Below are 22,486 nucleotides of genomic sequence, written 5' to 3'. Positions count from 1 at the left end.
TGCGGTGCAAGGACCTCCACCACCTCCTCTTCCCATCAGTCGGTCCAAAAAGAGCCGGATCCGCGATAAGAGAGCAGCAAGCCTTCCCTGTGCCCATACCCAAGTATGTGCTCGGGACAATAATCTGTGACTTGCCTAGAGTCATATGCAACGACCGATCCTTAATCGACACAGACAGGGAAAAAGTGTAACCAAGCTATGCCCTGTTGGCCGCAGGACACAACCCTTTACACCCACCAGAACCCAACCATATCCCTGCCCGGTCACCATTTTTCATTTCCACCATTTTATCATGAGTGATCATATTTATCACCTATTTGCGAGTAACGGCAGGTTACTCACGCTACCGATATCCTGAGCATAGCAACTACTCGACCGGTACTAGTAGGACTCATAGGTAGATATATTTATGCATGTAGCTTCCATAAAATGCCTGTAACGTAAATGCATATCATATAAATATATTCAGTGATCATTTAAAAATAGGGGTTATGCACCGGGGCTTGCCTTGGGCAGGCACGGTGTCAGCAAAGTCAGTGACGGGTGGCTCCGGAACGTCCTCCTGCACGAAGATCTCCTCGTACTCTTCGATGACTTCGTCGTACTCCTGCTCGCCGAAGGTCACGATCTCCAGTGGCTCGTCCTCTATATGCATGCAGTGATGATGATGCAATAATTAATATATAGGCAACCGCAACTCTTAAAATAAGAATACATCTACCAAGCTACTAAGCTAACTCTAATGACTAATACACAAAGTTACCTATTATTCCCACTAAACAGGTATGAAACATTTCATGTATTATCTTAGCAACTAAAGACATCCTTATTGCTGATATCAATTTACTATATATATGATAAAACAAGGTGCACTAGCTACCATATTTATCAACCTATTCTAAGGCCACAAAAATTACAGTGAGCACATAATAATACAATAAACCTACTGTAAAAGAATTCTAGGGCTAGCACTTCTACCAAAGTATCACAAAAATTCATCCTCTAAATAGCCATAATAATAATACGCATCTTGAAATAATAAAGTAACCCTAAAGGTATCACTGAACTATACGAACTAATTACACTAACAGATAGATCATGAATTTATGAATCTAACAAAATTTATTTTACAATAAATAAATTCAAATGAGCTCTAGAGATGAAGAAAATGATATTATTGGAGGAGGCTAATCACGCTATTGGACTTGTTGACTTGCACATGACTGTGGTCTAGAAATACTAGATGAGACCACGGGTCAAGAAAATAAGAAGAAGAATGAAGGAATTCTTACAGGCTAGCTACCTCAGAATTGAATGAAGTGCCACCTACGATGATCAATGTGCGAAGGCAATGCAAGAGAAGAGACACCAGGGAGCTTAGCAATTGCTTGCCCTGCGTGGAGCGGAGCAGAACCATATATAGCACTGGTTGTGGGTGGTCATGACAAGCTAGGTAGTCAGGAAGCATGAACGAGTTGGCAGGGTTGTCCTCTGGCTCCGTGCCATGTGCGGTGGTGTGGTCTTTGGTCATGAGAGAATTAATTCAAGGATGAACTTTGAGTGGTCTTGGACTTACGAGCACGTCAGGACTGGAGTGGGCTTTGGGCTGAACGTGCTTGACGGTGGGGTGCTGGTTCATTCATGCAGGTCAAGGAATTAATAGGGAAGGAGACCACAGGTCAAAAAAAACATTAGAGAATGAGAAGATCAATTATAGACTAGCTACCTTAGCTGATTATTGCAGCTCGGGAGAAATCGATAGACGTAGCTTTCACGGGTAAAAATAGAGAAACTTATTTGAGAGAAGCAAGTGAGCAGCGGAGCGAAATAGCTCGGCGTATCCTTTTAAAGACAGGAGATGCAGGAATGGAGAAGCAAAGACGCGACAGCGACGCGTCGTAAAGTTAGTGGCTAAACTAGCTTGCTTAAAGGTAATAAAGCGCGCGGGAAAGACGTCAGATGAACAGCATTTTCTGCGGAGCTACAGTGTTTCCATGCGTGAACAGTATTTTCCATGCTGACCAGTACCTTCTGCGCTGCTACAGTACTTTCTCTGACACTACAGTTCTTCTACGGGGTTACACATTGCTACAGCATGACGTGTTGGAAGGGCAATGGAATAGACTTTCCATGATTAAGAGAGGGAAATGTGCTGGTGCATTCATGTAGCTCAAGAGATTAAATAGCGGAGAACATCAGAGAATGTATCGCAGTTGCTTTCATATGTCTACAGTGATGCGTGAGGAAAGGGTGCGTGCACTGATAATTTAGCAAGGTGATTAGCAAGCGAAGTAAAGGCGGGATAATTAGAACAACGAGAGATGACAGTGGCACGTCGCGAGATTGATGGAGATATAAATCTTGTCAAGTGGTATGCTAATAATTAGTGAATGATAATAATTTATCATTTGACTTTGTGGCTATGGAGCTCTCACGTGGAGAGAGATGACGTGCTGGAAGGACAATTTGGACAAGGAATAAATTAGAGCTCAATTTGAGAATTAGTGCAATAAAATTTAATTTCTCATTTACCACATGCAATAATACATAAACATGATGCTCATGATATAGTTTAGTATTTTGATTAAGGCGTAACACCGAGGGTGTTACAGCTACGGCCTGCAGTGACGATGACGGCGACACCACCCCGGCGTGGAGTAGCAACTCGCCCACCAGCGACGTCTCCTCACCGAAGTCGATCGTCAGCAGCGAGAGTGCGCTGGCCTACTACTTCGACGGCGACGGCATGCTCAGCTTCAACGAGTCCAAGGTCATGATGAACACAGCAAGCAGCCTTGTGCAGCAGCAGCAGTATGCGTGCAGAAGTAGCAGCAGCGTGCGTGCGTGCTCCAAACGCCAACTATAGACAATGGCACTTACGTCATTTTGTAAACCACTTAACATCGTTACAGGTGAAAATAGACGATAGTGTTATTTACGGAAGAAAATTTCAACTTGGTGTCAGATAAGAAAGTTTAAAATTTTTAGTGTCAAATATGAAAGACCGATTTGTTTCAGTGCCAAATAGATAATTCTGATAACGTTTTGTTCATCTTCTTTTGGCCAACTTCCCATTCCAATGTTATGCCTGACTTTAGATGTGCCTAATCTTGATATTACATGGCATTATAAGCCAAAAACAAAACACACACCTTTTTTTTTAGAGCAAAAAAGAAAACACACTCATCCGGGGTCCAGAACGCTAAAACCCTACTAGGGGTAAACCTGGAAAAGCTGCATCACCCCCTTTCTCCCTTCCTGTAATCCTGTTCCACTTCCGCCGGCGGGCAACTAGACTACTAGAGAACCCTACAAGCCCCCGTATCGCATTGTCGTCCTGCGGCGTCGCTCTCCTCCTCTTCCCCACTCCCGCTGGTACGTATCCTCCCGGACCGGATCGATTTCGTAAACCTAGCTTGCTCCGGCGTATTGCTGTGCCAAATCTGATTCTGAGGATTTTTTTTTTCTTGCCCGGTACCCAGTTACTTGTAATATAATTTCAATCTTCAATCCGTGCTTGGACTAGGTTCCTCTTCCTGACCTCTCGAGATCACTCTGCCCAAGGTGCCCGATCCCCCGGCCAGCGAAAGGGAATGTATGATGACTGTATACCAGTGACATTTCTTTTTGTTCCAATTTTTGTTTAGGCCCCGAGTCTCGAATGTCCAACATTTGGCTCCTTTTTCAGGTTGAAGACTGCTTCTGTGAGATTGTTGCGAGATGGGTTTCCGGCCGTCCCAAGTACTGCTGTCTGGGTATTCAGAGACTGTTGCCCCTTTGATTCAGAGGTTTCACTCGACGCCCATTGAGGGGATCACTAGCATCAAAGCTGATGGCGAGGTCTCATATCAGGATGCCACTACTCTGCCCCGTGGTGGTGAGCTCAGTCATGGCAGCAGGCCAGTGACGAAACGGTTCAAGAATTATAGACCCAAGAAACGACATGGACCTTCTCAGAAGGGTCACCGTCATGAAACGAAACTGCCCGGCAGTGGCAAGGATGGATCTTCTCAGAAGGGCAGCCACCATGGAACGAAATTGCCAGGCAGGGATGGACCTTTTCAGAAGGGAAGTCATCATGAAAAGAAACTGCCAGACACACCCTTCAAACCTTTTCTTTTCCAGATTGTATTGGATGCTTCTACGAGTTCTCTTGTGCCTGTACTTTATGCATGGGTGAAAGCCGGTAACCGTGTGGAAAGAGAGAAAGTCAATATGGTTTTGTTCCATCTGAGGAAGCAGAGAATGTATAACAAGGCTTTGAAGGTACCTGTTTCGTTAACTATGTAACTATGATGGCTGCTGTGTTGGACCCATTTGGCATATGTTTTAATGAAATGCATTTAAGTTTACAAGTAGCGGTAATCCAGTGGTCTTCAGCATTTAGTCTGGCATTACACTTTCTGTTACTGCCCCATGTTTAATATCTTTGACCTAATATTCTTGGCATAATTTAACACTTCTCCACTGCCCCCAGTGTTTAATATCTTTCACTTAATAGTCATGGCATAACTTTCCTGCTTGGATGTTTGTCCAGTGGAATATAAAACTGCACTTTCTGTCTCGTTGCTAAGAATTATAGGAAGACGAAATTTCTCAAGCTGTTGTCTGTGCTGCACTTGTCTCTAATCTTTCTATCCTAGCAAAACTATTAAGGCACTCAGTCAAAACTAAACAAACATGCCTGTTTGCTCAAGGATTTTATTTCTTGATTAGCTCATGAGCACGAATTATAATTATCATTGGTAACAAGTTTCGATTTAAATCCTTATTAAACATTTTGTCTTGATTTGCGGAGATTCACATTTTCAAATGGTCTTGTACTTTGATTGCTTCATGGGAAATGGGCATGTAGATGAGGCTTCTCAAGGATGTCATGTCCTTCTCATGCTGGAGATGCCATCCATCAGGACATTGTTACTGATCCATTAGAGTAGCTAAGTTTGCTAGAGGCAACTAGCATTCAAATTTTTAATTTTTTAATTTTTGTGTTAACATGTTTTTCATATAGCGTGCACCACCAGAAATTCGAATTGACGCTTTAGATGGAATGATTCGTTTGTGCTTGCTAAACATCCAAGTTGTTGGACAAGCACTGGCATAAGTTTTATGTAGAATACAATATTGCCTTAATTCCTTACTTTTGGTGATTATGTATTCTTCAAAGGAAGCAGCTGATCATTAATTCAAGCATATCTGATTTGTATGTATATTTTTTTTTATCTTTTGCTTTGCGATGATAAAAAGAAGGGAAAATACATGGAGGGTGTGAGGGGTTAGACTGTTTAGAAAATTCTTCTATGCCATTGAAACCTATAGCGATCCCTTCTATGCCATCAGAAATTACATGTTCCCTTTGTTGTCATCCGTTACATTTTAACTTCCCCAAGTGCCATTTAGATGTATGTCGTTATTCTCAACGTTAGGAGCTGGTACTGTGCTAGGGTAGTAGTGTGCAGGCAGGCAACGAGTGGACAGCAAGCTGAGGGACATGAAATTGTCAAGTAATAGTTTGGGAACTATATGATATCCCTGGACAAGTTTAAGGACCACTAGTGTATTTAATCTCTAGACATTCTTTTGGCACATTCCACCTTTGCATATGCTATGATATTTTAAATCTATAGAACTGGGTAGCACAAATGCACATACTTTTTTGGTAATTATTTCTGAATATCTGCAGTTCATGGAGTGGATCGACAGAAGAAAACTATTAAATTTTGAAGAACATGATTATGCTAGCCATCTTGATTTGATAGCACGGAACCATGGTATTGAAGCTGCTGAAAAGTACATTGAGAGGGTCCCAGAAGCCTTCAGGAGTGAGGTGCTTTATGAAACTCTGCTTGTTAACTGTGTGTGCCGTGATGATGCCCAGAAGGCAGAGCAAGTCTTCAATGAAATAAGGGAACTCTCTTTGCCTTTAACTATCTCTGCTTGCAACCAAATGTTATTGCTGTACAAGAGGGTTTCTCGCAATAAGGTGGTTGACATTCTCACATTGATGGAAAAGGAAAATATAAAGCCTTCTCTATTCACTTACAAGCTCATGATTGACTTGAAAGGGCGATCAAATGACACATTAGGCATGGAATCAGTCTTAAATTTGATGAAAGAAAATGGTTTTGAGCCAGACTTTGGCATCCAGACTATGGTTGCTAAATTCTACATATCTGGGGACCTTGCAGAGAAAGCAGAAGAGGTTATCAATGCTATGGAGGTGTATGTAAAGGATAATTGTCATGCCATCAGGTCCCTTCTTGACCTCTATGCTATTCTTGGAAGGCCAGATGATGTAGAGAGAATATGGAACTTGTGCACTGAACCGAAGTTGGAGGACTTCTTGGCTGCAATTAAGGCATAGGGTAAACTTGGGCATATCGAAAGAGCAGAAGAGACCTTTGACACGTTGGTAAAGACATCACCAAAGCTCACTTCCAAGTACTTTAATGCTATGTTGTACATGTATGCGGAAAATGAACTTCTGGACAAAGGCAAAAAAATTATAGAAAGGATGTGTTTGGATGGGTGTCCAAGCGGCCCTCTTACCTGGGATACAGTTGTCAAGCTTTATGTGAATTCAGGTGAGTTGGCAAAGGCCGACTCGTTTCTGGTGAATGTCACAGAAGATAATCCTGACAGACATCCCCTTTTCCGCTCATACATAATCTTACTGAAGGCGTTGGCAGAAAAGGGCGATATTCATAATGCGGAGAAGATATTTGACAGGCTAAAGCAGACCACCTACCCTGCGAGAACTCTGCCTTATAATTTGTTACTTGCAGCTTATGCCAATGCCCAGGTTACACCTTATGGGTTCAGAGAGAGGATGAAAGCTGACAAGTACAGCCCGAGCAAGACTCAGATTGAACGATTGAACCGTCTCGACAGCTTGTAGAAAGCAGCCAAATCCAGAGCCAGAGTGATTTTCTTCTTTTTCACCCCTTTGCCGTGACCACATGGAACATTTTCCAGGCGAAGCAGTTAGACTGGAATAGAAGAATCTACCAGGTTGCCTTTGTTCTCCAGCATGAATTTTGTGCACCTTGGTATGCATGTTTTGCAGGATTATCAGAGTTTTTAGCCCTAGTTGGTAGCCGAAAGTGGACACTTCTGATGGTATATCTGATTAGCTTCGTACTCCTATAACTAGTAATAAGTTATTAAGGGAAATGGAAACAAGTTTTTTTTTTAGGATGATTTTTTTACTTCAGGATGTGGTCCCTGCTGATGAAATACAGTTTCTCAGTCATTGTACTCCCTGCCGATGAAATGGAAACAAGTATTTTTTTTAAAGATGTTTCTCTAGCCTTTATAGTAGTTGAGACTCTTGCATGTAATTCGAATTATATCACCACCGTCCATACGACCTGTCGGTTTGGAAGGGGTAATTTAACCTTTCTCACATTTTTTAAGTTGTTCGATTCGATGAATTGCCTATTAGTATAGGAGTATTAGCTTTACTAGCTATCCTTTGCCCTTGGCCGCAGCGAATCGACTGGAATACCTGGTCATAACATGATATTGGCTTGCCATGCCCATAAGTACAATATGTGCTCATGTTGGTGCAACAATCATCAGTGCTTAATTAGCTAATCAAGTTACGCCAGTCGAGACCCCGCCTTGCCATGACTTTACTCTTGCCAAGCCTTGATCACATTCATTAATCGTGGTCAAACTTTTTATTTATTTGATTGATTGTTTCTTAGATTGTCTCATGTACACACCAAACTGTTCTAAAAAAAATGTACACACCAAACTGCTCAAGAGAGAATGTAAGCGAAAGGGACATCAAATTATGTGCTGAACTGTTATCTTGCTGAAGTGAAGGATCTAGTTACTTGCTTCTTTGGGCTAGTTCGGGTATATGGAGAAAACAGAAAAAATTTGGGCTAGTTCAGGTGCATAGAGAAGAATGGCCGTGAAAATGGAGGAAAGATACAGAGAAAAGGATGGCAATAAGGGGGCAAATTGGGTAGGGTCTGAAACTCTGAACTCAAAGGAGAGCCGATCAAAAAAATTTAGAAATTGTTTTGGAATTTTTGAAATGAGACTTTGGAGAGTTTGAAAAAAAAATCAAACTTGACTTTTGATTAAAAAACTATTCTAGGTTTAATCAAACTTTTAATCCATTTTTCACATAATAATAAAAGAGTAATGCAGACAACATGAATACAACATTTGTAGAGAAATTATTTTAGAAGAAAATTATAAAGAGATTTTTATTTTAAATAAATTGACAACAAACGAAATAAAACTTGGCGAGTTTTAGAAAAATGATTATTTTTTCATTTAGTGAAAACTTTCCACAACCCATAATTGAAATTTTGGGTTGTGACAATTTCTTAGCGTCATTTTGCTTGAGTTTCACTTATTTGACGTCTTAAGCTTCTTGCTTGTCTTTTAAATCTTCAAAGCTTCCACTCAATCTTCATTTAAGGTGTTGATTCCTTTTATCTTCACCATAGCCTATCTCAAAGTTCATCTCTTGCATCTATAAAACTAAATGCCTTGTATGCTAGTAAACATTGTTAATCACAATAGTTATGTCATCATAACTATCAAAATCACTAAACCCTTGTTAGGGTCCATATTCCATACATGTATGACTCCCATATTTCAAAAGTATTTTTGCAATATCCTCTTGATGTGCTCAAGTGTTAAACAAAAGTATTAGAGGCGCACACACATTTGGTTCCGAGAATCATATTTCATTTCATTTCAAATTATAAGCACTTCAATTTCTCTAGCTTTGGTCGATTTCTAAAAAAAATTATATCAACACCTACAAGTTCAAATAAACGCATTGTACAATATTGTTTTTTATAAAAAAATCACAAATGTAATTTGACGTTGTAAGTAGTATTTGATTTCTCTATAATAATTTTTTTGAACTTTTTTCTATAATATTTTTTAAATAAAATTTAGCGAACTCCTGTAAACTCCAAATCTCCAATAGTTAGCAACCCGAAGGCCAAATCACACCGGTGAAGTGCAGACTGTAGCCCTGCACAGCGCAGAGTCCTCCGGCCAGTCGAATCCGAACCCACAGCGAGAAATGGCGGCGGCGGCGCTCCGTCCGGCGATCCTCCGCCGCATCCGCCTCTCCCCCACCCCGTCGCTCGCCCTGGCCGCCGCCGGGACAGGGGCGTCCCACCCGCACGCGCTGGCGCGGTGGCTCGCGCCGCGGCCCATGTCCTCGCACGACGCGCACCTCACCCGCGAGGAAGTCGTCGACCGCGTCCTCGACGTCCTCAAGAGCCACCCCAAGGTCGACCCCTCCAAGGTAACCGAACCCCTCCACCCCAATCCCGCATCTGGATGGCGTCGAGCCCCCACAAAATCCTATTAACCCTAGGCTGTGGCGGCGGCGAGCAGGTGACACCGGAGGCGCACTTCGAGAAGGATCTGGGACTCGACAGCCTGGACACCGTCGAGGTGGTCATGGCCATCGAGGAGGAGTTCAAGCTCGAGATCCCCGACATGGAGGCTGACAAGATCGATTCGCTCCCCCTGGCGATCGAGTACGTCGCCAACCACCCCATGGCCGGCTGAGCCTACTGCTCGCCGGAGAGGAGGCGAGGCGAGGCGAGGTGAGGTGAGGCTTCTCTTGGTTTTGTTTCCGAGGGCAAATAATCTGCCAGAGTGGCACAGGAAAACTTGTCCCTGGTGCTCTGCATTGATTCACGGTGACGGATGATGATGTCGAAATGGAACATTAACATTTTGTTTTTTTTGTTATGATGCAATGCAATGTTAGATTGATGTTTTTTTGTGCGTGTTATATCTATGTACTGGTTGTTGACAAACTAGTTTGGTTGATTGCGAGTCTGCTCATCGTTCGATTATTTGAATTGGGTTCATGATAGTTTCCTATGATCTTTTATCAGTACCGTTCCATGTGTTTTTTTGGAACCTAAAATGGATAAGAAAATAGTGGTTCGCTGCTTACATGGATTAAAAAGTCTCATGGTTCATAACAGCTGTAATGTGGCCTCTTGTCCTACTCCTTGATACTCAGTCTGTTTTATGTGACAAAATTATGGTTCTGTTAGTTTACTCCACCTATTGCCTGAGAAGAGATCAAAGGAAACTGAGTTCGAACTTCTTATTCAAGCTTCCATTATGTGCTTACAGTAGTAATACCATTTTTCCAAAAAAAAATTGATTCCGTTAAATTGAAAACCATTGCATGAATTGAGAAGGGCTTTCTTCTGTTGGTTTATCATATTCTCTTTATTAGTTTCACCCAAGTAAAATTTTCTACCAGCAATGTTGGTTGTAGTGACAGTGTTTACAAGTTGTCCGACTAATCGTGAATCGTGATTAGTCAGCCTAGTCAGTACCTTGAACTCTATCATGGGCACCAAGGTGATTAGCTTGACTAGATTTCCGGTTGTCCTATCCAATTAGGGAGGGGATGACCAGGGTGTCTGCTGCCTTGGGCAGGTCTGCTCCACTGGGCTTCGAGGCAAGCTATTGGGTTGCCAATTTGCCAGTTTGGCATGGTAGGGTTAGCATACCACTGTCCAGGGCTCCACCAAAAGGCAGACATGGGAGGCACCAGAAATTGGCATGAGCCCGCACAATTCCTCTTCTGTCCTCTCCCTCTGCGATTCATCCACTCATGCTGCAATTCGTCCTCTCCTACCTCTACTCTGCTTTGTTGCGTCACGACCCCTCTGCTACTCTGCTTTGCTGTGTCACTGCCCCTCTGCTACACTGCTCTGTTGTGTGCAACACCCCTGGCTACTTGATGCTCTGGTGATCTGCTCTAGTAGCCTCTAGAGTGTGGTGTTGTGTTAGTGCCCTTGACTCTGAAGGCCTAAACCTGATTGTGGTGTATGTGTATACGTGCAGATGCCCTTGACCCTGAAGGCCAGAATCTTCTTGCCATGTAGTCTTGATGATTGCTTTATTGTATATACTATATAGTATATATAGGTTTATATAGTATGCATAATGTAATATGTCCTGGAATATATAGGGCGACTAGGACCGACTGGGCCTGACTAGTCGTCTGGTCGATGACTAATCACAACTAGTTTCTTGGTCAGTCCCATGGTTGACTGGGGACGAATAGATGACTTGTAAACATTTAGGTCTGTCTGGTGCTGGAGATATCTGTTCAACTACTAATGTTCTTTTTCAATCAGTGGTCATTCAACTGTTTCAACACACAAGTGAATGCTTGACTGTCCAAGGGTTAGGAGTTGAACTGCTTAGTTGGTGGGAGGTGTACTGTTGTAGGTGTACGCCCTGCACCTCCCAGGTTTTAGTCCTCTTTGACTAGAATTTGGGTTCCTTAATTTAAGAGGCACCTAGATCCTCTTAGGTTGGTCAATATTTTTTTTGGACTGTTCAAGTGTTCAGTGTTTTGAAATTCAGTACCAGACCTTTTACCTGCCTCATGTAGATTATTGTCATCGGTACTTCTATATTTCATGTCAGTAACCAATCTTTTATAAGATACAACCCTGTCCTCTGTCTCCTAGCTTTCTTGGTTGTGTTGGCCCTGATTGACTTGACTTGGCACAAATAAGACTTGCATAACCACTTCTTTGTATTCTGCTAAAATTTAATATAATTAATTATAATTATATGCATTCACGTCTCTCATGTCTAAATATTCTTATAAGGTATAGACCATGTTGTGGTTGAGTTACTCTGTTTTTATAAGTATGCGTTGGTTGTATTTCTTGATGGTGCAGAGTCATCTGTTGCTTGGTTAGTAGTACTCCCTCCGTTTCTAGCACAGTGTTATGGTTTAGTATCTCAAGTTTAATTAATTATAGATAAAAAATATCAATATTAATGATATCAAATAAATACCATTAGATTAATTATGAAATGTATTTTCTTAATAAATTAATTTGAAGTCATAAATGTGAATAGTATTCACTAGAAATTTGGTTAAACGTAAACTACTTTTGTCGGCACGCAACCCGTAGTTGCATGTTTTGTTGAACAGAGGGAGTAACTTAGTATTCCCTCCATTTCTCTATGCTTGACATTGCATGATCATTGAGGAGGGCAGAAGCAAAGTTATTACAATAGTTTCACTCTTGAACGCTATTTTAATACTGCAAAAAAAAGCAATGGTTGTAGCATCTAGCGTGTTCTTTAGTAGTAGCCTTTCTCTTAGATTTAGATTTAGGGGCTGTGTGGATCACGGCTTCTCAGGCATTGCCTGGCCAGGCAAGCGATCCTGGCCTCAGGCGCCTGCCAGTCTGGCCCAGGCAGCTGGACGCCGCCACCAACCATTAGTGCTTCAAAACAAGGGCCTGGTAGGACTAAATCGAAATAATGAGTAATGAGAATGCTTCTTTTTCCTAGTTAACTAGTTGTGTTGGCCCTGACTGACTTAGCATGAATAAGACTTGCTGACCAGATTTTTTTTTGTATTCTGCTAGATTTAATAGAAAAAATTATGGCGTTTATGCTCATGTCTAAAAAGTCATAGAAGGCCTGTAACATGTTGTGGCAGAGCTTTTTTTTTTTTGTATTTCTTGACGGTGCAGAGTCATCTGTTGTTTGGTTAGTATTCCCTCCATTGCGCTATGTTTATCCATTTTATAAGCATTAAGAAGAACAGGATAATAATTATTACAGCAGTTCCACTCTTGAATACTATTTAAATTTTGCGTAAGAAAATTGATGCTTGTAGCATGTTCTTCAAGAGCATATGTAGTGTTTTTCTTAGATTTAGTGCTTCGAAACATGGGCCTGGGAGAACTAAATCAAAGAGTTAATGTGAAATAACTATCCATCGCCCAGTTACATGGCACGCTATAACCACTAATCTTCTTTTGTAGCTTTAAAGTCAGGGTAGAATGGAAGCATTGCAATAGTTATTTTCTTTTTTTTTCCTGAACAAATGAATATTTTTACAGAACATATTCCAATATGATGGGAAATGTGAAATGGAGGAAGACAGGAAGTATTATGAATCAAAGTATTTAATTTTGGAACTCCCTGTTTCACAATTTAAATTGACACAAGTCACAAGTTTGCTATACTATCACACATGTGTCTTCTGTTCAAAGTAAATAGAATAGCTATAAGGTATTTGAATTTTGTACTTTAGGAATTAACCAGTTTCCACCAGTTTGCTGAAACCAAAAGTCCTGCATTCTTATCTGATGCAAATCAGCCTGGTTTCAGATGGACGATTCATATTTTTTTGTGAATTAGTGTTGAATCCCTAAAGTAGCATTTCTGGTTTACTGAGAGTTAGATGCCACCACTGATATCTAGGTATATTGGCATACAGTGTGGTGCTCATCCTTTTTTTTAGGGGCAATTCTGCTCATCCTGCCTACATCTACGTTAGGTTTTCACCAAGATTTTGGTGTATAAAGTTTCCAATTGTTCTTTGGGGAGTTTTTTTTTTTTTTTTTTTTTTGTGTGTGTGTGTGTGTGTGTGTGTGTGTGTGTGTGTGTGTGTGTGTGCTGAAAATCTAGTTCGGTTGCTGTTGGTAGCTTAGTCTGAGTTGTTGCAGTCTAGAATTGTTTGTTGCCAGTTGCCATTGGTAGTAATGTAGTATGCAGTGGTAGCTGATGAGATTATTCATATATAAAGAAAGAAGGAATCAGGTTGTCCATTGGTAGTATGCAGTAGTAGCTGAGAAATGAGGTCCAAGTATTGTTTGGCTAGGACCTTCGGACAATTATAAGCATGTTTTTTTACTGCGAGTCGTAACCTACGACAGTCATTACCATCTTTATGAATGTCACTGTCTAAGTAACAAATTGAAAAGCAGATAGAAAAGGCTTAATTCATTAGCTCTGAATGTCAGCCAACCTTGTTGAAAAGATCCCATGAAAGATTGTGGCATTATACATTTCTATTGTTAGTATCTGCTGTCTATGCAAATTGCCTCTGGTGCAGACACTAGACACTGCTGGTCTTTGTTTTCTTGAAAAATTTATTCATATGCTTGTCCTTGTACATCATGCCACTATCGGACTGTCATGATCGATAGTATCTGATCATAGCATGAACTGGATGGATCGTGGTATTGAATAATGACTGTTGAGAAAATTAGGCTTATTCCATCTGTTTTAGTTCCTAAGTGCTTTTGATATGGTTCGAGTCTCCATGAGTCGGCCACAACGACAGCTAAGGATGGTAAACGTGTAGATTCTTTTTTTTTTCCTTGAATATGCAGAAGAGCTACGTATCATTGCATTGATGTTTTGATCGAAGAGTCATACAACACCAGCACACCACACTTTCATGACAATAACATATTGTGTGACTCGTGCCCCACTTTGTACGAGTACTGCGCTTTCTGTCTACATCTGGATACGGTTTTCACTGAACTTGTGGTATGCATCCTATGTTGCTGCAATCACTTCATTGGAATCCTTAATGCAACTTTTACTGACCTCAATTGTGGCAACGAGAACAACGCATACTATTCAGAAACCGGAAAGTGATTTTGTGGTAAACAATTTACTTCGGTTGCTGTTGTAACCTCGAGGTTATCTGGAACTGACGCAGCCCTTCGACGTTGTGAATCTACGTTATATTGGCAAAATACATACTGAATTTATAAATTTTATCTCAAAAGCTCAATTCATTAGCTCGTAATCTCAGAAGACAATGTTAAGAAGTTTCCATTAACCAGTACTGCTCCTCAGTCTTTGCCGAACATTATTGTGCATTCATTCTTGTAGCACGTGATGATAGCATGAGCTGGAATGCATCTTGGAACTGAGAATTTGCCTTGTTCCACGAGAGTACAGGGTAGGTTGTGGTGCAAGTACTGAGTGCTACTCGAGATGCACATCAAACGAGCACGCACATCTCAACGTGGTGCACCGTGCACGCGTAGAGCTGCACAACTTCCAGTACTACTCGGTCATCTACACATCGTAGATTTACACCACATTTTGAAGCTACTCCCTACATCATCTTGTTGCGCTTAGGAATGGTGATATGTTTTCTGAGAATACAGAAGGGTGATGCGGTATGGAACTCGTCATACTCGGGAAGATGAACCGTCAGAGGTTGATGTAAAATACCTTCCTCCACGTCCACAAAGATCGCTTGCATTACTAATCATGCACTTCAATTGCCAACCTCGCTCAAAGAATCAAGTTGACAAATAGATTCTCTAGAAAAAGAACTTCCCTACGTGCCCAAGGATGTATGTATCCTAGAAGGGAGTATTTGTCATCGAATTAACATGCTTGTTAACACTGTTCTAGCTAAATTATTGTGAGAGAAAAACACTGTTCTGGCTGAATTGTTATGAGAGAAAAATATTATTCCGGCTGAAAAAAGCTAAATAGTGTGGATTACAAGATAAGCCGAAACCACTCGGTCAAAAATCACACCACTATTTGCTGCAAAAAGCTACAACGATGTCGACACAAGAACTTGGCCGCAACTCCTTGCCTGCTTCAGAAGGCATGCAGGAAGGTTTTGTAGATGCGGTGACGGTGGTGCCCTTTGGCAAGTGCCGAGCTCTGAAAATATTCTTGTTTTAATTTTAATCAAGTTTATAAGAAAAATACAAGATATCATTTACTATTTCAAATTACAGTCTATTTTGGCTTTGTTATAGATAAATTTCTTTAATTTCAACCAGGTTTATAAAAAATACATAGACATAGTGTTATCCTCATTAAATTTCCCCATGAAATATATTTTCGATAGTTATTTGAGAATTCTAGGAACCTAGTCAGTGCTAGAGAATTTTGATTAAAAACAACGCCAAAATGAACTGTAATTTTAAACAGAGTGAGTAAAATATACATAAAGAGAAGACGACACTAGTGAAAGAACAATTACCGACTATATTCCCCAAAAAAAAACTGAAGAAAAACACAAATAAACACCTATATCTATCTTGATTTTTAGAACGTTTTGATAAAATGTTGAAGGGGTTTTGAAATAAAAAAAAAGGAAAACTTCATTTTTCATGAAGGTTTTATGTTACTAGCAAACATGTCCGTGCGTTGCAATGGGAGAAAAAAAAACTATCAAGCATTTAACTTGTTCACTTTATCTTGTTCCACAACTGCAGCGGCTGGAATAACTTAATTTCTGTAGGTGTTACTTTTGATGCTGTGAGTGGTTGCTGCAACAATCACAAACGCAGGGGATAGTTAATGGAAACAAGGATGGCAATGTTACATATCTATTTACTGTTTATCTTTCTATATAATTAGAAGCTATTATTTATTTTATGATGATCATGATATCTATAATATAAGTTAATATTGATAATATCCTATGAATTATTGATTGAATTAAAAACAACCTTGATACATGTTTCCCATTGTAAAGAACAAAGTATTTACTAGCAAAAGTATCATAACTTGAGTTTGTATGCTGATTGTCCATGAGTTGGTAGAGTTAGATATTAAGTTATGTGACTTCTTTTAAGGATCCATAAAATATGTAACTTTAATATTTAGTTGTCGTTTCTCGGTTTCACGTGTCAATCCTTGTTGAAAGTTGTACTGGTATATGCAGACAGCTTGAAGAAACATTTGTTCTGATTAGATTGGACGTGAAACCGCTCAAGATTTGAGTTTACAGATTGATTTAGTTAGACCATGGACTAATTCATGTCATATTAAAAATTTGTTTCTAATTAAAACCAACAATTTGATAGAAATATTTGTTTATATTAAGTAAAGGTCAAACATTCAAAGACCCATAATATTGTATTACTATTTATCTTTATCTTTATAAGGAATAGCAGAGTTATTTTATTATCAGGGGAAAAAAATAAAACACGGCAAGAGCATTACGGGAGGGAGGCAGCACTTTCCTAACAGGACTCTCTCGTCCTCGCGGGAGGAGCCTCAGCGAAGCGATGTTTACTTGTCCGTCGTTCCCGTTTTGGACGGCCTAAAGACTCTGCTCCCCGAAGGAAAGGAAAGGAAAGGAAAAATCGTTCAAAGGTCCAAATCAAATCAAAGCGCCCAAAGACTCTGCTCTCCGAAGGAAAGGAAAGGAAAGAAAAAAATCGTCCAAAGCTCCAAATCAAATTAAAGCTCCAAATCAAATAAAAAAGAGCTCTAAATCTTGTAAAAGACAGCATATGATTTTTCCTCCACACACGTTATTATGTCTAAGTCCGTTGCTTAGGCGTACGTGAGGACGTGACTGAGAGGGAGTCGAGCCATGGGACCGAGGGGGCGTAGGGTAATGTAAGATCTCGGATGACGGAAGGCTTATATGACACGGCGTTTAGATCGAGCGGTTATTAATGAGGGAGAGTAAGATCTCGGATGACGGAAGACTCATGTGAAACGGTGTCAAGATCTAACGGTTATGAAAGAGGGATAGCTTCAAAAAAAAAACTCGCTCTTTTATGGTGTGATTTTAACTTATTTAGATGGTAATATGTAAACGAGCCATAACTATATAAACCAATTTCTATCATACTGATACCAAACTAGCATATTTAAATTAAACTATCGAACCTAAAGTATGAAATAGTACAAACATTGTCCAAGTAATATATGTCCATTTTTCGTTAGAGTTAAATGCACCATGGGCTCTATACGAACTAATCATGGTGTACCAAACTTGGATGTATTTATGGACTCTAAAAATGCATGTTAGGCTTGTCACAACAGCAAGAAAACACCGATGAAGTAGGGCGCGTTTGGCCATAGATGTAAAGTTGCATGGCTTATAGGTGATATCTAGAAATGCATTTTTCGAATTCATGGAGCTTAAGTGGTACACGTATTTAATTCTTTTTCCTTAGGATCTCATGTCTTATGAATTAGTATTCTGCTAAAAAACATCGTTGATAATAATAATTTTTTAATTACTTTAACTTTTCATTCAACCACTAGAGGCTGCTTGGTTGGAGTCCTTTTGTCAAACAACTCTAAGACTATATATCATTTCTAATTCCTAGGAATAGAGATTTTGATAATTTTTTTTTATTTCGGATTTCTCGCTAGCCAAAGATAGAAAACGAAAATGGTTTTCTATAGGATTAAGTCCACTTTTAGCTCCTCAACTATCATGTTGGTCTAATTTTGATCCTCAACTATAAAACCGTCTAATGCCAGTACCCCAACTGTCAAAACCGTTCACTTTTAGCATCTGGACGCAGGTGAAGCTGTTTTGTCCAACGTGGAGCGGTTTTGTCCAATGTGCGGCCCACGCGTCATCGACTCAACCGAACTGCACTGGCATAGTAGCAGGCGAGGTTGATGTAGGCGACCAGCGCCTGCCAGCCGCCGCCGATGGCCACCCCGGAGAGCACCGGCTGCACGCTGTTGAGCACCATGGTCGCCGCCAGTAGGTGCGCCACCTTCCCCACGGCCGCCTGCATGTCCCGGTCGCCCGTGAAGTTGCGGTACGCTAGCACCAGCGCCATGGCCACCAGCCCCATGGCCAGCGACTGCGCCACCACCGCCGCCACCGCGTGCTTGTCGCCAAGCAAGCCAGTGAACCCCTTGCCGTGCGGCTATAAAATCTGAGAACACGATCACCATGACCGATCGCCCGTCCCTACATCCCTTTCCAAAATTCGTCGTGCCCAATCCATCTCTCCCCAATTCCTCTCGTACACCCCTGCCTCAAGTTCATATCTAGACCCTGGAGAAGACCGTAGTGAGAATTGTCGACCAGCGTGAGCGCACGAAGCTCGCCATAGCCCGACATGGCCACCGTACTAGGCGCTCGCGTGGACAGCCCCAACCAAACCCTGCCACCCGGAACTCAAAGGACTGCCGGCCTCGCTAAGCTCCCTCCGTCCCCTACACACGTACGCCGTTGAGTTGGAATCGAGCCCGATGCCCTCGCCGTCGCGTGCGTTTTCGTCGCCGTCTTTGCACACTTCCGCCGCGCACGTGGCCGACACCGCCCCGACCTTATCTAAGATAACCACCGTCTGCGTTTGAACCTTGGTGAGTCCCTATCCCTCGCTCGCCCGACTGCTCGCACCACTTCACCTTTTGTACATCGGAACACGGCCACGCCACCGCCGCCACGGGCGTGCAGGCAGCCGGCCACGCACGGGCGTGTCGGGTCGCTGCCGCTGCTGCCCCTGGCCGGAACGCCCCCGTGGTACCACCTCGTACTCTCCGCGCACACACACGCACGTGGAAGGGTCGTCATCGGCCATCTCCTGTCGCCGCCCGTGCCCTGCTGTGCGTGCTCTGCTCTGGAGCCGCCAGGGACTTGCAAAAACAAGAATAGAAACAAACGTCCGCGTCTGGTACTCGCGGCCACGACGGCGATCGTCACAGCAAGCTGCACGCTGCGAGCCATGTCAACGGCCTCAAGTCCTCTTGTGTGCCTGGGTGACTGGGAGTGTGTGTGCGCGCACGCTATGCTACTGCTTGCGTGGGTAGCCACGCTCTGCCCCCACCACTACCCCAACTACGCACTAGTGGCCTTCCAGAAATAGCGCGTGGGCTACGCGCTCCTCGCGCCCCCCTCCCTCGCCGCCGGCGAGCCTCCTCCCGGCCGGATTGGCCACAGGGCGTCGCCCCCTGTGGCATGCTCTGCTCTGGAGCCGACTAGGGACTGGGAAAGGTGAAGACGAGATTTTTATGGGTGCTAAATACAAATGTTTTGACTCATGTGAATAGTAGTATGGAGTGAAGGTTAGTTTCATGAAAATCTAGGGTCTCTTATGCAAAATGCGCAGCGCACCCTGGGCCTACCCTCCAGGGCCGGCCTGCTCCCGCATGTGGTCAAAACCGCTCAACGTCGGTCAAAACAGCTGTTGGGTTCATAAACCCAGGGTCCCTCGCAGACTGGCTTCCCAGCAAAGGCTCGGCCCAGCAGGCAATGTTGCAAACAACACGCAAACTCATGGGCCAACCCAAGTACCTAAAAAGACAATCTAGAAAGGGGATTCAGTCATCGACCGGAAGGCTTGGTTGAGGAGGAACGACGCCCGCTTCCAACTGTGACCCGCCTCTCCGGCCGAAAGGCTTCGCTTCGGTCTCTAGCCCACCTCCGAATGACCTCTCCGACCGAAAGGCTTGGCCCAACTCCATTTTTGGCTCCGACCGAAAGCACTCGCTTCAGTCTCCAGCCCACCTCCGGATGGCCCTCCGACCGGAAGGCCTGGCTGAACCCCTGCACATTACTCTTCTCCGACTGGAACCAGCCGACCAGAGCGCCCGCTCAGAAAGGACCATGAAACAGATGAAAAAGTTAGGGCAGGGCACAAAGTCAAACTACAATACCGGGACCATACCCTGGGTACCGACAAGATATGATAGAAGGGTGCCCTGCAACCTTCCAGACTTGTCAGAACCCCAACAGTGTTGTAGGCGCCATCAACTCCCTTATGATAAGGCTCCCCTACTTGCCTTTGGGCATCGATAGTGTTGTGGGCGCTGGCTTTTATCGTACTGAGCGAACATGGCAAAGCCCCTCACGTGCCTCCAGGCATCAACAGTGTGGCAGGCACCAATGTCTGCCATACTCGAAGAAGGCAACACCACCTCCCATGTGCGTCTGACACTCAATAGTATTGTAGGCGCCTACCATTATCTTGTACCCGACGGCGTGGGAAGCAAGACTTAGCAACCGAGGTTCTCCCTCTCCCTCACTTGTAAGGCCACCCCCTTCATCTATAAAAGGGGATGCACTCTCTTCTAACAGGAAGGTTCACCATTCTAGTTCTCTTAGATTCATTCAGATCATTAGGACACCACAATAGAACCGCCATGTTCAAACCACGAGCCCATGCTCATACACTTAGCTCATAGTGGAGCCCCTGTTGCTCTCGGCGCTTTGACCAGAGTCTGATCGGGCCTCTTGCTCCCCCTATCTTTCTCCTTCTCGTTTGTAACCCCACTACAAGCTTCGAGCACCTAGGCTCAGGAATAAAGTCACCGACCAACCCAAACTGGATGTAGTTGCCTGAACCAGTATAAATCTTGTGTTATTGAGTGCTAGGCCACCTCTGATCACAACGTATGGCAAAACTACAAATATTTACATGTTGGTTACTTTCTGCACCGACAATTGGCGCCGTCCGTGGGGAAGACGTTGTACGTTCAACACTTTTCTGCCACCTTCGCCATGGCGGGCTCAGGCGATACAACTCACTTCGGCTCACTGAAGTTTCCCGCACTCCCACCTGCTGGGATGTGGGTTCCACCCGTCTTCAAGCCATCCCAGGCCTTCCTCTTCGGAAGCCTAGACTTCATCGCCGACCGGCTTGGCGTACTACAACTCCACGAGGAGGCAATCATCCCGGTGCCCATCGGAGGGGTGCCCTCCATCGGCTCCAGGACGAACAATGACTTCAACGTCACGGCATCTGCGCTTCTTTCCGAGTAAACTCTTTGCTCAAACCTCACTGTGAGTAATATATGTTTTGTTATTTACTCACTATTTACCATTTTTTGTCAATTATCTGGAGGGACCGCGTTGTCCGTACTGCGACCACTGCATGACCAGTTTCCCTATGGCCTTGCGTCCTCCATGGACATGTATGCCTGGGGGTTCTGAAAAATGCTGATGCTGCCTCCTTTCACATCCGAATTCGTGGGAATGGTGAGCCACCCTCCGACCTATTTCTACGAACTCCTAGATGATGAGGTTGGGAGCGATGACTCTAGCATCGGTGACATGGCGCCTAGCCACCGTCCATCCTAGGAGTGTGCTATGGCAGATGTTCTGGGGCAGCCATTGGTGGTTGTGGAGTCCGTACAGACTCACACCCCTCCTTCCCTATGTGGGGGGCACTCGTGCTTGCACAAGGGCACACTGAGGAGCTGCGGCAAAGGTGGCATAGCCAGCTGCCGCCCATGTCGGCGCACTCGGTACAGCATGCCACGCCCCTTGCACATGTCCCGACCAGCGGCGCTCGGGGTCACGCCCGTCAGGTCTGGCGCGACATCATAAATGAGGGGAACAACCCCCCATAGTTTGCTCGGGCTAGCCAGAACATCGCCGCTATGGTAATACTTCTGTGCGGTGCTCCCGAGCCCGTCAACCCCTAGGAGCAGGCAGTCTACTGGAACCTTCGGGTGCTGGTAGAAACCACCACCGTACAACAAGCAAAAAGCTCCGCATAGCGACTCCAACACACGCCCTCTCATCCCATTGGGGGAGCTAGGACGCACCAGATGGATCACTCCATCCGCTCGCTGCTACAGCCACCGAGCGCGGCATGGGAGGCCACAGTTGCGCCGTGATTTGACCTGGCACATGCTCCACACCGACCGTCGCCACGCGAACGGCTCGATCCGAACCAAGACGCCTGCAGCGTCATCAGCAACCAACATCAGGCCTGACGTGATGATGATGCTCATCGAGCGATGACAAGGTCAGGTGACACGGGCCTTGACTGGACCATCGAGGGGAGCGATGAAACGCGCCCCGGGCATGGTCACCGGCCGAACGACCAAAGTCCTAGCCTAGAGGGCCTAGGACCATGGGCCTTTTGCCGGTGCATCCAAAGGGCGCCGTTGCCATGGTGCTTTCGGCCACCCACCAACATCACCAAGTACACCGGGGAGACAAACCCCA

At 43.7% G+C, this 22,486-nt stretch overlaps 1 protein-coding gene and 1 pseudogene across 1 annotated transcript; both read left to right on the top strand.

Annotated features, from left to right (window-relative positions):
- Nucleotides 1–3,578: 3,578 nt before the first annotated feature.
- On the top strand, nt 3,579–7,321 carry LOC136551184 (pentatricopeptide repeat-containing protein At1g80270, mitochondrial-like; annotated as a pseudogene).
- Nucleotides 7,322–8,973: 1,652 nt separating this feature from the next.
- Nucleotides 8,974–9,769, top strand: LOC136551183 (acyl carrier protein 1, mitochondrial-like). Its single transcript, XM_066542755.1, has 2 exons — nt 8,974–9,286; nt 9,379–9,769. Exons 1-2 carry the CDS (start codon nt 9,059–9,061, stop codon nt 9,553–9,555), a joined length of 405 nt encoding a protein of 134 aa, XP_066398852.1. The 5' UTR covers nt 8,974–9,058; the 3' UTR covers nt 9,556–9,769.
- Nucleotides 9,770–22,486: the final 12,717 nt, after the last annotated feature.

This window comes from Miscanthus floridulus, chromosome 4 (genome assembly GCF_019320115.1).
Source record: "Miscanthus floridulus cultivar M001 chromosome 4, ASM1932011v1, whole genome shotgun sequence".
Taxonomy (NCBI): Eukaryota; Viridiplantae; Streptophyta; class Magnoliopsida; order Poales; family Poaceae; genus Miscanthus; species Miscanthus floridulus.
Note: the sequence above shows the minus strand (reverse complement) of the source record. Positions and strands in the feature narration are given on the sequence as shown.